The 15,208-nt window shown below is 46.2% G+C and overlaps 1 protein-coding gene across 4 annotated transcripts in view; it reads left to right on the top strand.

Moving 5' to 3' along the window:
• Window positions 1–15,208, top strand: part of RALGAPA2 (Ral GTPase activating protein catalytic subunit alpha 2) — a 271,302-nt gene that overhangs the window by 188,472 nt on the left and 67,622 nt on the right. For all 4 annotated transcript variants that reach the window (XM_043882987.1, XM_043882990.1, XM_043882989.1 and 1 more), the window contains one exon: window positions 5,342–5,469. In XM_043882987.1, the coding sequence (XP_043738922.1) occupies window positions 5,342–5,469 (128 nt within the window). The remainder of the gene's footprint in view (window positions 1–5,341; window positions 5,470–15,208) is intronic.

The following is a 15,208-nucleotide window of genomic DNA, read 5'->3' as shown; positions in this document are numbered from 1 at the left end:
TCACTAAATATGTTATTAAATGGATAACTGCAATATGTTCTGGTTTGGTAATTTATTATTATTATTGTTGTTGGGAGGTTTTTAGGTAGAGGAATGACATTGGGAACTTTGTGAAAAAGGCAGCTGTCATTTGCAGATGTTACATCAAAATCAGATTTCTTCTCTAGTTCATTGCCACTCCTAATTAAAGAATTCCCTGGATAGAAGGGATCTATATTATTCCTTTTGTCCAGTTTTGAAAGACTGTCTGAGTCACCCAAAAACTGCTGCCAAAGAATAATAAGGGACATTTATTTATAAGATAAACTTCAGTACAGATAAGAAAAAACCTGTGGCCTATTATTAACTCCTAGCTCCTGTTTTATCTTGCACAACAATTTAGCTATTAAGAATTCCCTCTCAATTGATCTTCCCCAAAAGTTGCATTGTTTTCCCTTTTTTCAGCTGGTCTTTGATATTTACATCTTCCCACCTTTGTCTTCTCCTTCTCTGTTGGCAAGAGTCAGCCTGTGTAAATGTGCCCCAAGCAGCCACTGGAAGAGCCTGCTGTGTGTCAGAAAGTGGGCAGTTTTCATCCTCTGCCCCAGTTGACCTCAGCAGGAAGGGCCTTCCTCTCTGACCGCTCAGCATGCACCCGTGTGCCTCCCGAAGCTCCTGTGGTTGCATGGAGGTTGCATGTGGTCGTGTGTGGTTGCATGCACCCTCAGCTAAATCTGGGCAAGGCAGGCAAGGGATGCCAGGAGTGTGGAGAACATCTCCGTGAGCAGGACACAGACCCGCCGCCCCCAGGACTAGCCTTGTACTTTCTGTGCTGCCCTTGAAGTTCATTAGTTGATTGTTTGTTATGGTTGCATTTTTATTGTTTAGTTAGCTTCATGATTTTTTTTTTTTAAATTACAGCTCCATCTCACTGATTACTGGATTCTTTTTAAGGTTAGGGCTGGGACCTTATGACAGATCCGTAGAACACTTCTCCCCAGCACCTCATCACAACATCAGCTGGGCTTTTGTATAGTAATGGGAAGCATCCAAAAGAGCTGCACATCTGAGACCTTATCCGCGAAATCTCTAGGGATACCCAGACACAATAGGGAAGTCAAAAACAGAGGCATCCGAGCAAGTTTTAGAATCTGATGCCTTCATCTATGGCTTCAGCAAACCATAAACACAGCAGTCATAAACACTGGCTAGCTACTAGCCAGACGAACATCAAGTCTTATACTAACAGTCTATTTATTTCAGTTTCTTTTATCTGGCATATCATGTAAATCAGTCTCAACAACAACAACAAAAAAAATCACAAGGCATCCTAAAAGGCGAAAAAAACAAAAAACCCGCAGTTTGAAGAGACAGAACAAGCATCAAAAGCAGATTCAGATATGGCAAAGATTTTGAAATGATCAGATCAGGAATTTAAAAGAATATGCTAATGGCTCTAAAAGTGGACAACGTGCAAGAAGAGATGAGTAATGGAAGCGGAGAGATGCAAACTCCAGGAAAGAATTAAAAGGAAATGCTGGAAATCAAAGACATGGTTGCAGAAATGAAGAATGCCTTTAATGGCTTAATCAGTGAATGGAATGAGTGAAGAAAGGAACTGAGAGCTTGAAAATATTAGTAGAAATATCAAAACTGAAATGCCAAGGGGGGAAAGGATTACAAAAACTGAATAGTGTTCTAGATCTGCAGGATAATTAAAAAGGGTGTGTGCATGCCTAGTTGCTCAGTCTTGTCCAACTCTTTGCGACCCCCTGGACTGTAGCCCACCAGGCTCCTCTGTCCATGGAATTTTCTAGGCAAGAATACTGGAGTGAGTTGCCATTTCCTATTCCAGGGAATCTTCCCGATCTAGGGATTGAACCCACATCTCTTGTGTCTCCTGCATTGGCAGGCAGATTGTTTACCACTGAGCCACCTGGAAAGCCCCTGGAAAGCCATTTATGAAGGGTAATATACACCTAGTGGGAATACCAAAAGAGAAAGAGAAAGGACAGAAGAAATATTTGAAATGGTAACTTAAATACATTTTTATATTACATGTATTTTAGTGGCTCAGTTAGTAAAGACTCTGTCTGCAATGCAGAAGACCTGGGTTTGATCCCTGGGTTGGGAAGATCCCCTGGAGAAGGGAATGGCAACCCACTCCAGTATTCTTGCCTGGAGAATTCCATGGGACAGAGAAGCCTGGCGGGCTATAGTCCAGGGGATCACAAAGAATCGGACATGACTGAGTGACTTTCCCTTCACTTACAATATGTGAAAAATTTCCAAATTGATGACAGATACCAAACCACAGATCCAGGAAGCACAGATAGCACCAAGGAGGATAAGTACGAAAGCATCTACACCCAGATGTATCACATTCAAACTACATGTTGTAGACAGAATGTTTGTATCCCTCAGACCCAATAATTCATATTTTGAAATCTAACCACTAGTGTAATGGTATTTAGGGCTAGGGGTAAAGGTGATTAGGTCATAAGAGTGGGGCCCTTGGGAGTGGTATTGGTGGCCTTTTGGAAGAGGACCCAAGAGCTTCCTTACCACTTCCTGCATGTGAGGACAGAGACAAGACAGCCATCCATCTATTAGCCATCTGACTCAGACTTTCCAGCCTCAAGAATTGTGAGAAATAGATTTCTATTGTTTATAAGCCACCCAGTCTATGATACTTTCTTAAAGCAGCCCAAAGAGACAAAAATAAAAAATAACGGGAAGATCTTAAAAGAAGCCAGAGGACAAAAATAAGTCTAGAGGCTCCAGCCTAGGAATTACATTGAACTTCTAGCCAGAAATCATGCAAGTTAGAAGCAAGTGGAGTAAAATATTTCAAGTGTTGAAAGGAAAAAAACACCCACGAACATAGAATTCTGTATTCTTCAGAAGTGAAAGAAGACATACTTTCTCAGACAAATAAAAGCCAGGCAATTTGTAACCAGTAGACCTGCCTTATAAGAATGTTGCAATAATTTCATCAAAAAGAAGGAAAATTATATGGATCGGAAACACAGATCTAGTTTAGAAAGAAAGCTTTAGAGAGGAACAAATGAAATCTTTTATTTTTTTATATTTATTTATTGATTGCACTGGGTCTTTGTTGCTGCAAATGGGCTTTCTCTAGTTGCAGTGAGTGAGGGCTATTCTCTAGTTATGGTATTCGGGCCTCTCATTGCAGTGGTTTCTCTCGACCTCTTTCTCAGTAGCGGTGGCACACGGGTTTAGTAAGGGAAGCCCTTGCTCATGTGCACATGCCCCTGAGAGGGCCCGGCCTACCTGAGCCTACAGTCCTATGAATAACCACAGAGGTCCCTGCTTTCCCTTTTGACCTCTCATTTTGACCCTTAGTTATTTCCAGTCTGGCACTTGATCCTCTCATTGTTCATGATAACTTTTCTTGATTGTTTTAGGTTTACTTGGGGGATGGGTATTCATGAAATGCCCTCAAATACGTCCTGTTCTCCCCGGTTTGTAGGCAGGATTCAGGGTGAAGCCAGTGGTATTCATAGTGGTATGTCTCCAGGGATGGTCCCGTCCATCAGTGCTGAGGCAGTTCTGACTTCAGGGTAACGAGCCAGCTTCTTGGGGGGAATGTCACGGAAAACCAACTCTCACTGGTCCCCAGTCCGGGACGTCTCCCCACATGCCCTTTCCCCCATGTGGAGAAGCTTTCCTCTCCTGTCTTTCCTTCCTGACGTCGTCTTCTAACATTATTTTGTAACTTCACAAAGTTCCTTTCACAGAGACTGTGATCATGGTTGCCATTACATTTCACAGGCACCCCCTCCTGTTTACCCCATCTTTTTGTAATGCTCTATCCCTGCCCCCACCCTGATTTACAAACATGCATCCTACCCTATCTGACCTTGGGCATTTAGGTTCCTGATCACTTCACTTGCAAAGATCATCTCCAAGTTGGGCCAACTCTGGCCAGAATCAGGCTTCCTCACTGTTGCTGAAACACACCGATTCCGCCCCCACGCAGGGCATCCTGTGTGCTGCTCTGCCTGGGATGCTGTCCTATCAGCGGTCCTCATGCACTGGAGGTCAGCCCTCCCTCCCTCGGTCCAATCCTCAGCTTCAGCCCCCTGGCTGTGTGACCTCTGACTGTAGGACTCTCCCCTAAAGAGTCCTATTGCTCTTCCCTGCCTTCTCCTTCACCTTAACACTTTACTACTGTGTGTGCAGGCTAAGTTGCGTCAGTTGTGTCTGACTCTTTGCAACCCCATGGACAGTAGCCCGCCAGGCTCCTCTGTCCATGGGGTTCTCCAGGCAAGAATATTGGAGTGGGTTGTCATACCCTCCTTCAGGGGATCTTCCTGATCCAGGGATGGAAACCGTGTCACTTACATCTCCTGCATTGGCAGGTGGATTCTTTTCCACTAGTGCCACCTGGGAAGCCCACTTTAATGCTTAACATATTACGTATTTGAGGTCTTTATACTGTTTTTTTTTTTTTCTCCAAAACTTCCTGTAAGTTCTAAGCTCAATGAAATCAGGAGTTTTTTTCTTTATATTCACTGCTGTGTCCTAAGTCAATAGGACAGTATCTGTCAGGTAATAAATATTTTTTGAACAAATGAGTAAGTAAGTGATAAGAATAAATACAGGAGTTATAAGGAAGACCCTATTCTTGACTTTATGGAGCTGACAGTCTCCATAGTAGTGAATGGAGTTGATGAAAATCAAAAAGGAGAAAAAAAAAGTGAAAGAGAGAAAAAGAAATCCAAAAAAAGACAGGCACCAAAACCCTGCGTGGCACAGGTGTGAAGGAAAGCCAAGTCTCTATTAAAGAATTAGAAGGAAATGTGAACAATGTGATGTCTCTGAAATGGAGGGAAGACAGTTCAAGAAGGAGGACCTTGTGGTTGTTAGCCGAGACAGTGTCATCTCCTTCAAGAGTCAACATACGTCGGGATCCATGTGAAAAATTGCTAATTCTAAAACTGATTTCAGAAGGTTGCCAGCCTTGGGGTGTACCATGAGGCCTGGCTGTGGAGTGTATCCACATGGTGGAAATGCTCAGTAAGAGCAGTATCTTTTCCACAAATGACAGCTCAAGAAAGAAAAGAAGAACATAGTCACCGTCTGTCAGGAGAAGTTTAGCTGATGAGTTTGCAGGAGAGGAACGTCGTGGCACAACCCTGCCTGGCTTGATTCGAAAGCCCTGGACCTGGATCCCCTACATCCAGTGCCCAGCCTGTGAGTGGCAAGCCTGCGTGGTCCTGACAGATTCGATATGTATCAAGCAGCTGTTCTCATGTCTTTGGTTCACCTTTTACTGTTTGTTTTTTTTTTTAACATACCAAGTGTTCTTCTGGTTTTTTCTGTTTTGCATTGACAGGTTCCGTTTTTTGGGCCTCTGTTTGATGGAGCGATCGTGAGTGGGAAGCTACTGCCAAGCCTTATCTGTGCCACCTGCATCAACGCCAGCCGGGCCGTCAAGTGCCTCATCCCCCTCTACCAGAGCTTGTATCTTTTTTAAGTTAAGTGTGTAACGCGTTAACCTTCCCAGCCTCCAACTTCAGGCAAAGAGGTAAGTCTTAACAGCTGGGCAGAAGAGGGGAGAAAGGATGTTTTTCAGTCTGAGTTGAAGAAAGCAGAGTGTGATGTTATACCATTTCTTATATCATATCATACCATACTTTTATGTTATATAATTTTGTGCCACATCTAACTTAGGAAGAGTTGATTTTCATAGTCAAGCCCCATACGTTTGTGCTGAGAACAGCACCCGTGATGAGATGCTCATTATCCTGGGGTGTTTCTCCCCAGGTTCATTCTCTTCCCCCCGCTCCTCCTCCTTCCCTGTTTGCTACAGTCCTTTGCGTGTAAGTTGGGGTGCTGAGAAGATGCAGTGGGGTCACTCCAAGCACCTGCCAGAAGCAGCCACGAAGGAAATGATGCTGATAAATCAGAGAACGTGGCACGTGCCACTGGAGAAGCACAAATGGCGTCCCAGGAGGTCAGGGGAAGGGGACGCTGTGTCTGCTTGGGAGGATAGGAAGGGCACCCTCGACCAAGTGTGCTTGAACTCACCAGTGACAGTGGCTAGAAATCCTTTTGTCGTTTTCCCAAATCCCGAATACCTCCTTCTCTCATTTCTGATCTTCTTTCTAAAAACAAAAGGAATTTCACTAGTGTGATTCTTTTTTTTTTCCTCCAACATTTGTTGGCCTGCTATAATCTTTAAATTTAAATCTTAAATCTTTTGGAGCCAAGAACCATGAAAAGTAGCCATTTGACCTGGTTGGCGTTGGAGGTACAGCATATTTAAAGCTTCATTTTACCCTGATGATAAGAAAATTAAGGCGACTTCATAAAATTGCTTCGAAACACATCTGACCTAACACAACTCTGGATCTCTCTGTTTCTAATTAGTATTGATAATGATTATAAGCATATTGTGTTTGACCTCTGTCTTTCTGCTTCTCCCAACCTTGCCATCAGTGACACGCGGCTGGAGGGTGGGTGGGGGCCAGGGGTGTGTGAGAAATACCACGTGTGAATAGATACAGTTCATGAAAAATACCTTTCATTAAAATCCTGGTCACTTCATTGACTGATATTCTGTCTTTAGATTAAGAAAAAAATACATATGCCATGTGGCAACTCGGAATTATCATAGAAATTAGTAGTAGAAAAGAGCTATTAGATCCCATCTGGTCCCTCCCCGGGGGGCTGGGGGGCATTATCCCCCTTGGCCTACCCCCTCCCGATTTGTCCGGCCTGGGGTGGTGTTTTGGAGCAGGCGTCCTGTAACAGGGACCTCCACCGCACTCTGGACTTAATCTCATGGCTGGTGCCGATTCAGCCTTCTGCAGTGGAGTTTTTATTTCACAGGCTGTTAGAAAAAGGTTCTTGGCAGAAATGAGAAAGATCTTTTTAGCAGTTGGCTTGTCAGGTTTGCATGATGAGCTGGACACTCATCAGTCAAGGACGTTGGGCCAAGGCAAGAAAAAGTCATTTGCAAACAGGAAAATTCCGTTTGCTAGAGGTCCATTGTGATTTTTGTCACGTCACCTTCTCCACTTATGGAGCTGCTCATTACAAAAGCCACGCTTTATTGTGTTGTTGGACACTGCTTTCTCCAGTTGGAATTAATGCGGCTTCAGAATAATCAGGTTTAAGGGGAAACACTATTTTTAAAAGTTCAAAGGATAGGATTCAGCATCATTTTAAAAACTCTTCAAGCAGCCACACTGAACTGAAGTGGATGTGGGCTTAGGGCCACTGATGCTCACATGAGTGAGGAAGTGCTCTTTCCCAAAATTGCTCATAAAATAGCTAGATGGACATCTCAAAGGATGGCTTAGTATGGAAGTTAGCAAAGAGAAAGTAATAAACTTATTATGTTGATTGTTATAAAATGTTAAAGATTTTTCTTTTGCCTTATACCTTGAGAAGCTTTAATTAGTGCTATTCAAATAAATTATTTAAAACATTATCAGTAATCTTTATAGAGATATAATCAATGTGGAAAGCTTTGCAATCACTTAACTATTCTATTCTCTAATTTCTGCCTGCAAAAGAGCTAGTATTCAGGTCAAAAACCAAAGGTATAAGAAGAAGAAAAGTTAAGAAAAGTAGGAAAAAATAAGAGAAAAGAAAAGTGGGGTGTTTATATTTTTGTTCTTTAAAAAATTACTAATTTTTAAAATATTTATAGATGTCTGCCTAGGCTATTAATAATGAACTGCTCCTTTAACACTATGTTAAAGCATCTTGGCGCTCTCATTCATGTGCTTTAACAAAAATCTAACCTAGTTGCTGTTGCCACTAGTGTCTGGAATCCACTGCTTCACTGACATAAGCCTTAGGTTTGAAGTTTAAAAAACACCAAATAACCAAACACATCCTAATCATGGGTGTCTCCTTGCATCTGTTCATTTACCAGTCAGTCCCTGTGGGCTCGGAATCTGCCCAGCCCAGAGCTGGGGTTTGGGGTCCAGGGGGCAGCAGGCAGGTGTAGTCCTTGCCCCGTGCTGCCTGGAGGAGACAGGCAAACTAACCAAGTTCGAAGGCATCCAGGGAGTGGGACTGAGATGCCAGGGAGAGAGGCGTAGGCTGAACTGGAGGGTTGTGAGGGGCGCTGTGTCCCCCGGTGGCAGGACCGGGTCCTAGGCAGAGGACACCGGAGCAAAGAGAGGCACTCACAGTGTTCTCGAGTGGTCATCTGGGCTCTTTAGGATTGTATGCATGGTCAAGTCCAGCGGGGTCCTGGTGACAGACACAGGAGTGAGCTTCCAGCAGGGATGGTCTTCTGAGTAGGACCAAGGAGCTGAGGGGATCCTAACTCACTTCACAGCCACCTTGGAGGTTCAGATCCTAGTACAGCATCAGGGTCGCCTGATGCCAGGGCAAGAGGTAGCGGGGACGGGGGAGGTCCACCACCCCCAGCCCCTCAAACCCTCCCAAGGACTGGGAAGATCATTAGTGCCTTAGATATCCCTGAAACCCGGGATCGCTATATAACCCAGGTCCCAGTGCAGAATGAAAATGTGGGCCCCTTACTTAAAAAGCAGAGAACATGCCTTCAAAGAGGCATGTTTATAAAATGCTTTATAAAATATAAAATGTTTATAAAATGCTTTATAAAATATAAAGCATTTTCCATTCTCTGGCAACTTTTCTCTAACTTGTCATGGTGTTTTTTAATTTGCTATTAAACATTATTTTAGATAAAGGAATATTAAAAATTTAGATGATTAGCATTACTTTTTCATTCTTTATATTGTGCAATGTCAGTTTAGTATGCAAAACATAAAAGCACCTAACTCAGGTATGGAACCACTGGAATTACCCAGTTCATATTTCATAACTTGTACATAGATGCCAGGACTGGAAACACTGCACAAAAGAAACTCACCTGGTTTTATTTCACTCTCCCTACGTTCTCCATTCACAGATGTGCTAAACTTACCTTCAGTTTACAGAAGAGTCAGGACTGACAAGGAACCGTGGGCACCATTTTCCCCTTTCCCCCGTGTCATAATTTTTAGAGGAAATTGTTGCCTAACACAAGGAAGTAACACAACTCAGGACACATAGGGTTCCTTGGTGGTCTGTGTTTTTTAGGACCCCATAGGCTTGTTTCTCTCAGAGTGAGTTCTGGTTCAGATGGGGAGCCTGTCTTCCCCAAGGTGGTCAACCCGCACCCCAGCTAGTGACCAGTACTCAACTCAGATATGTCCACTGGGATTCAGTTTTGGGTGATATTTAACCAAAAGTAGAATATGGGCAGTTCTATATCAGTTTTGTTCAGTAATATCCAAGAAGAAGGGCTTCCCTGGTAGCTGACTTAATAAAGAGTCCACCTGCAATGCAGGAAACCCCAATTTAATTCTTGGGTGAGGAAGATCCCCTGGAGAAGGGATAGGCTACCCACTCCCGTATTCTTGGGCTTCCCTGATAGCTCAAACAGTACAGAAACCACCTGCAATGCAGAAGACCTGGGTTTGATCCCTGGGTGGGGAAGATTCCCTGGAGGAGGGCATGGCAACCCACTCCAGTATTCTTGCCTGGAAAGAAAGAGGAGCCTGGAGGGCTGTAGTCCATGGGGTCGTAAAGAGTCTGAGTGACTAAGCACAGCACAGCATTCAAAAAGACATAACAGTTGTTACTAAACTGAGGACGGAGGGCATTGTTGGAATGAAGTTGCCTTTCGGAGATCTTTTCTGAGCAATAAACCCAGCTTAGACTCACCATTAGAGGAGCTCCTGTCTGGGGTGCCCTCGGCTAAGCGATCAAACAGTTGCAAGTGTGTTGAAGGCTCGTAGGAGACTGAAAAATAGCACTGTCTTACAGGATTCCCCCAAAGAACGTGAACTCGGCAGGGATGTGTTTGCAAAGCACCTTCAGTGACGCCTCATCCTGGCCCCGCTGCCTCCCGGGTTTCTGGTCACTTCCTCCGTGGGCCTTTGTCCTGCAGCCACTGTCCTGCTGAGAGATGTGGGCCAGCTCACCAGTCTCCTGCCTTTCCCGTCCCCCATGGGCCATCAGGGGGCCCAGACCTGTGCCTGGAGGGCTGTGGACAGGGACCTGCCACGTGTCTTATTTATAGGTTCTGGGCCAGCTCGAGATTCCCAAATCAGACTGTGGTTGACTCAGGTTTCTGGAACCGTCAGGCAGGGCTTCCCTGCGCCTGCTCAGAGAACTTGTGTTAAGAGAGGCTGCACACAGCAGGCAGTGGGCCTGGACCCACTAGGTCTAGACCCTGCTAGGAGGGGTTCTCCCTGAACCACACAGACGGTGGCCTCTTATTTTTTTTTTTTTTTAGACGGTGGCCTCTTAAAGTGCATGTCCCCCTCTGGGAGTGCAGTGGTCTCAGTGGCATCCCCCGCCCTCCCCCCGTGGCTTTATCGGTTTTGATGGGAGGGGCCTGTCGTGTTGGCCCCCACTCCTGCACCAGTGAAGTTTAGCATCATTTTCCATCAGCAGGTAGACTTGATGATTTCAGAGCATCTCTTTTTAGACTGCTAACTTCTTCCTATCATTGCTCAGTCGTGTTCTCAATTGACACACTTTCAGAAATGGCCCTTTTTCCTAAAGCTGTAACCATCCTGTTTCCTTCCCTCGCCCCTGAGACCTCTGTTCTCTGTCCTCAGAATACTTTTATGTCCCTCCATTTGTCTTCACACACGTGAGAGACGTGTAGGAAGAGGAGGCAGACGGTGCCAGGTGGTGCGGGGCCAGTGACACATTTGTCAACATGGTCTGGGTTCTGCCACGCGCCAGGCACTGTCCTAGCCACTGGGAACAGGAATACGAATAAATGTTCCAAGTGAGGGCACAGCATCGCTCAGGACTGAGCTCCGAGAGAATGCATCACGTTTGAGGCCCACAGATGCTTCCGTCCAGCAGAGTGCAGGACAGATGGACACACAAACACACACATTCACTTGCACGCACATGCATGCACACACACATCTGGAAGGACAGAGGTGATAGAGGCGTTGCAGGGGTAACAGGAGGGGCTCTGAAAAGACCTGAGGGTCTGGTCTGCGGCAGGGGAGGACGGGGCACCCCCCTCAGGCAGGTGGCCTGCTAGATGTGAGGGTGCAGAGGGTGATGGGAACAGAATCAAGGCCGGACCGCCTGGAGCATCCCCTTTGAAGAGTAGATTTGGGAGGAGTGGGGGACTGAGAGATGGGTGGAGGAAATGGAGAGAACAGTTTCCCAGGAGAGCAAGGAGGAGGGGAGTGAAGGGTCACCTTGGCAGGCCAGCAAGCAGAATACATATCCCTAAGGGGTTCAGCCTCAGCACCAAGGCCCCAGCCTTCACCTGGAGAATTGGGAGAAACAGGAATCTAGAGCTGAATTGTTTCAGGGAAGAGAAACACATGCTAGAAAATAGCAGCACCGCTAGGAGAGGAGACGCTCCTTGCTGGGGTCAGAGTGCCCAGGAGGGAGCATGCTTGGGGTGAGGGGTCACAGTCCATCGGTGGGGGGTGGGGGCAAGGGGGTGAGACATGCATAGTGTTTTTCTAGTCCACCTGCTGAGCTGCCTACAGGCAAAGTAGAGCTGCAATAGGGACTTCAGCTGCTTGGCATCCACTCCAAAGTACATTCTACTAAGGGCAGCAAGCATTTGATAAATTTATTTATGTTTGGCTGCACTGGGTCTTCACTGCTACACATGCTTGTGTAGTTGTGGTGTGCTGGCTTCTCATGGCAGTGGCTTCCATTGCAGAGCATGAGCTCTAAGATGTGTGGACTTAAAAATAGCTGGGGCATGTGGGCTTAGCTGCTCGATGGCAATTGGAATCTTCCAAGACCAGGGATCAAACCCGAGTTCCCTGCACTGGCAGGTGGACTCTTAACCACTGAACCACCAGGGAAGTCCGCAATTGATAAATTGCTGGCCAGCAAACTCTCTTTCAGAAGACAGAGGAAGCAGACACTGGGAGCTAGTATCTTAGATCCATTCATTGCTCAGCATCAGTGAAAGGCTGCCTTGGATGTTGCAGAAAGTAACGGTTTGTCCCAGAGTTTGTATAAGAATAATAGAATAAACCACAAGCAGACTTATGCTCTGACACCTTGGAAGCACATTTCAAAAGGTAGAGATCAGGTGAGGAAATGGCATGTTTCCAGGGATGGCTTGAGGCTTTAGGGGGGAGGGGTGGTGGAAAGAAATGAGATTTGATATTTTATTAGAAAATGAAAACTTTCTCTGAGAAAGAAAAAGGGGAGGTGGGGTAGAAGGAGCAGCCAATGTAGCCACATGGCGTGGGGTCTGCAGAGCCTCAGTTCTGAGGGTCGCTCTCCACGGTGTTCATGGGAGGTCTTCACCATGAGCCCCATCCCACCTGTCCACCAGTTTTTTCATCTGGGAGCTGGCAGAAGTGTCTTAGTGTATAAATGAAGACTCAAAGCACTGAGAACACAATAAGAAAAAAAAAGAATTGGCCCCTGACAGTAAGATCCATCTTCCAAGGCCACATACATCGGGTTGTGGAACAAATTTACAACCGTGATCTCAGAACCAGGAGAATTGTTTTTTCAGAAGTCATGTAAATTAAGGATGCACCCAGAACTGAAAACAGGAAACTGTTTTCCTCATTTTCAGATAGGATTAGAGGATGAATTGGGGCATATTGCATAGTCCCTTGTGCATGTAAGCCTCCAAAAAAGGATGAGTCCACATAGAATAAAGTATCCCAAACACATGCATGATATTTGATAAGATTACTCTTTTCAGAAGTTAGAGAAAGCTTGTAAATATACATCTTAATTTTGGTTAAACACAGGATAAAGTATCATAACCGTCTGGCTAATGGGAGGGTTCAGGCCTACAGAAGCTGGGCAACTTTACTGTGGCTAAATATAAATGCAGTCGTTTGTGGCCACCGACCAACCGGGGCCTGAATGTCTGGTCCCATGTGGGCCGAGGCTTTGCTCAAGGCTGCTTCCATCCAGCAATTTTCACAAAGGTCTGGAACACCTGTTTATCAAAGTAAATACCATTTTTAAGGGAAACTGAGAGGGCGAACTAACTTGATCCAAGGCAATATCAGAAATGAGGATCATCTCAAAAGATGAGTCTACCAGACTCAAACCATCCAGATGAGACCAAGAGGGGAGCCCAAAAAGCCACACCCTTGGGCTTAGCTGGGTTCCTAGAGGCCAAGGGCGACTCTGCATGGCCACAGGTGTTGTCTGCAACCCAAGTATCATGATTGAGCACAGATTTGAGATCCAGGACATGAGGGTGAGACCACATCAGGAGGAACAGGCATGGTCCCTGTGCCCTTACACTCTTGGCTCTCATGGCAAATAGGGGTGCCACTCTGGGATCACATCATAAGAGCCCAACCAACCCAGAGCAGGTCCAGAGAAGCTGGTCCATACAGCTCAGGGAGCAAAACCAAGGAGGAATGGTCTCAGGAGCCTGGGGAGTCAAAGAGGAGCAAGGGCTGCAGAACGGGAAGCAGTGAACAGAGGCATCCAGGAAGTGGGTTTTAACTCAATGTTGGAGCAAACATGCAAAACCCAAGAGCCCCAAAACCAGCCATCTGCAGCTGAATCCAACCCCTCAGATGGACTTCGTTTGAACTGCAGTGGCCTCCAGCGTCACTCGTAAAAATTGAGTTTGTCAGCCAGGTTGAGAAGTTGGGAGATTGTGCATTTTACAAAATCTAGATTTCTGATTTTTCTTGAAGAATCAAAACCTCTGACCCCACAGAGCCTCCTCTGCTGTTGGCAGCACTCAGCCTTCTAACCAGCTGGCTGCCTGTCCCCCTGTTCATCACAGACCCCTGGACCACGTCTCCCTGACACTGAGACCCAGAGCCCCACTTGTCCCCCTCCTGGGGGAGATGAGAGGGTCAGAAGACCCCACAGGGGAAACACAGCCTGGTCCTGAGAGCCCAGTAAGTGTCACCATGGTCTTTGTCATCACACTGTGAGCCTGGCTGGTGTTCACTCAGTCGTGTCCAACTCTTTGCGACCCCATGGACTGCAGCACACCAGGCCTCCTTGTCCTTCACCATCTCCCGGAGTTTGCTCAAACTCATGTCCATTGAGTTGATGATGCCATCCAACCACCTCACCCTCTGTTGTCCCCTTCTCCTCCCGCCTTCAATCTTTCCCAGCATCAGGGTCTTTTCTAATGAGTCAGCTCTTCACATATGGTGGACAAAGTATTGGAGCTTTAGCTTCAGCATCAGTCCTTCCGGTGAATATTCAGGGTTGATTTCCTTTAGAAGTGACTGGGTAAATCTGGTAGTCCAAGGGACTTAAGAGTCTTCTCCAGCACCACAGTTCAAAAGCATCAATTCTTGGGAACTCAGCCTTCTTTATGGTCCAATTCTCACATCCATACGTGACTACTGGGAAAACTAGCTTTGACTAGACAGATCTGTGTTGACAAAGTGATATCTCTGCGTTTTAATACACAGTCTAGGTTTGACATAGCTTTTCTACCAAGGAGCAAGTGTCTTTGAATTTCATGACTGCAGTCACCATCTGCAGTGCGAGCCTGGCCCCATAAATACCAGAGTTTCAGATCTCTGTCGTGAAATGTGGACGTGCCCGTCCATGGAAGTCACATCTCAGAAGTAGTTTTCACCATCAGAGGTGCTCAGATGAAGGCTGGAGACCACTCCTCCCTTCTGTGTAGAAGGTCCACCTCCCCTCACCCCCTGTGAAAGCTTGGTACCCAAGAAGGGGGCAGGCAGGAGAGGAAGACACCACTTTGCTGTTTTTGCTGCAGATTCATGACTCATCACAGTTAGAAGCACATCCCTCCACAGAAAGCTAGTGTGACTCTAACAATGTGCACAGAAGCCAGGCTGACGCCTTGCTTCGTGAAATAGCACTAGCAGCGCCCCTTCTCCTCACTTCCCACTCGGATCCATGGCTGGGCCACCCTAGCTCATCCCAGCCTTCACAAGGGGTGTTCTTCCTCACTGGGGGTGTGGGGACCCCCCCCCCCACGATTCTCCCCGGGTCACGCCCATTCCCCCCCACCAATGGTTGCTGACTGCTGTGACCCAGGGGCCTCCCAGTCCCCAGCTGTCCATGCTCCCTGCCAGACCAGCCATCTCCAGCCTCTTCTGTCTAGAAGCTGTCCTCTGTGACTAGAAGCTGTCCTCTTTGACTAGAAGCTGTCCATTCCTCCTAGGGCTTTATAAACATGCATATGTGTGAGGGGAGAGCCAGAGAGAAGAGATTCATTCTGTTTTTTTAAGAAAACATTTTGGAAAAC

Source organism: Cervus elaphus, chromosome 23 (genome assembly GCF_910594005.1).
Source record: "Cervus elaphus chromosome 23, mCerEla1.1, whole genome shotgun sequence".
NCBI classification, from domain to species: domain Eukaryota; kingdom Metazoa; phylum Chordata; class Mammalia; order Artiodactyla; family Cervidae; genus Cervus; species Cervus elaphus.
This window is presented reverse-complemented; position numbering and strand designations above follow the sequence as displayed.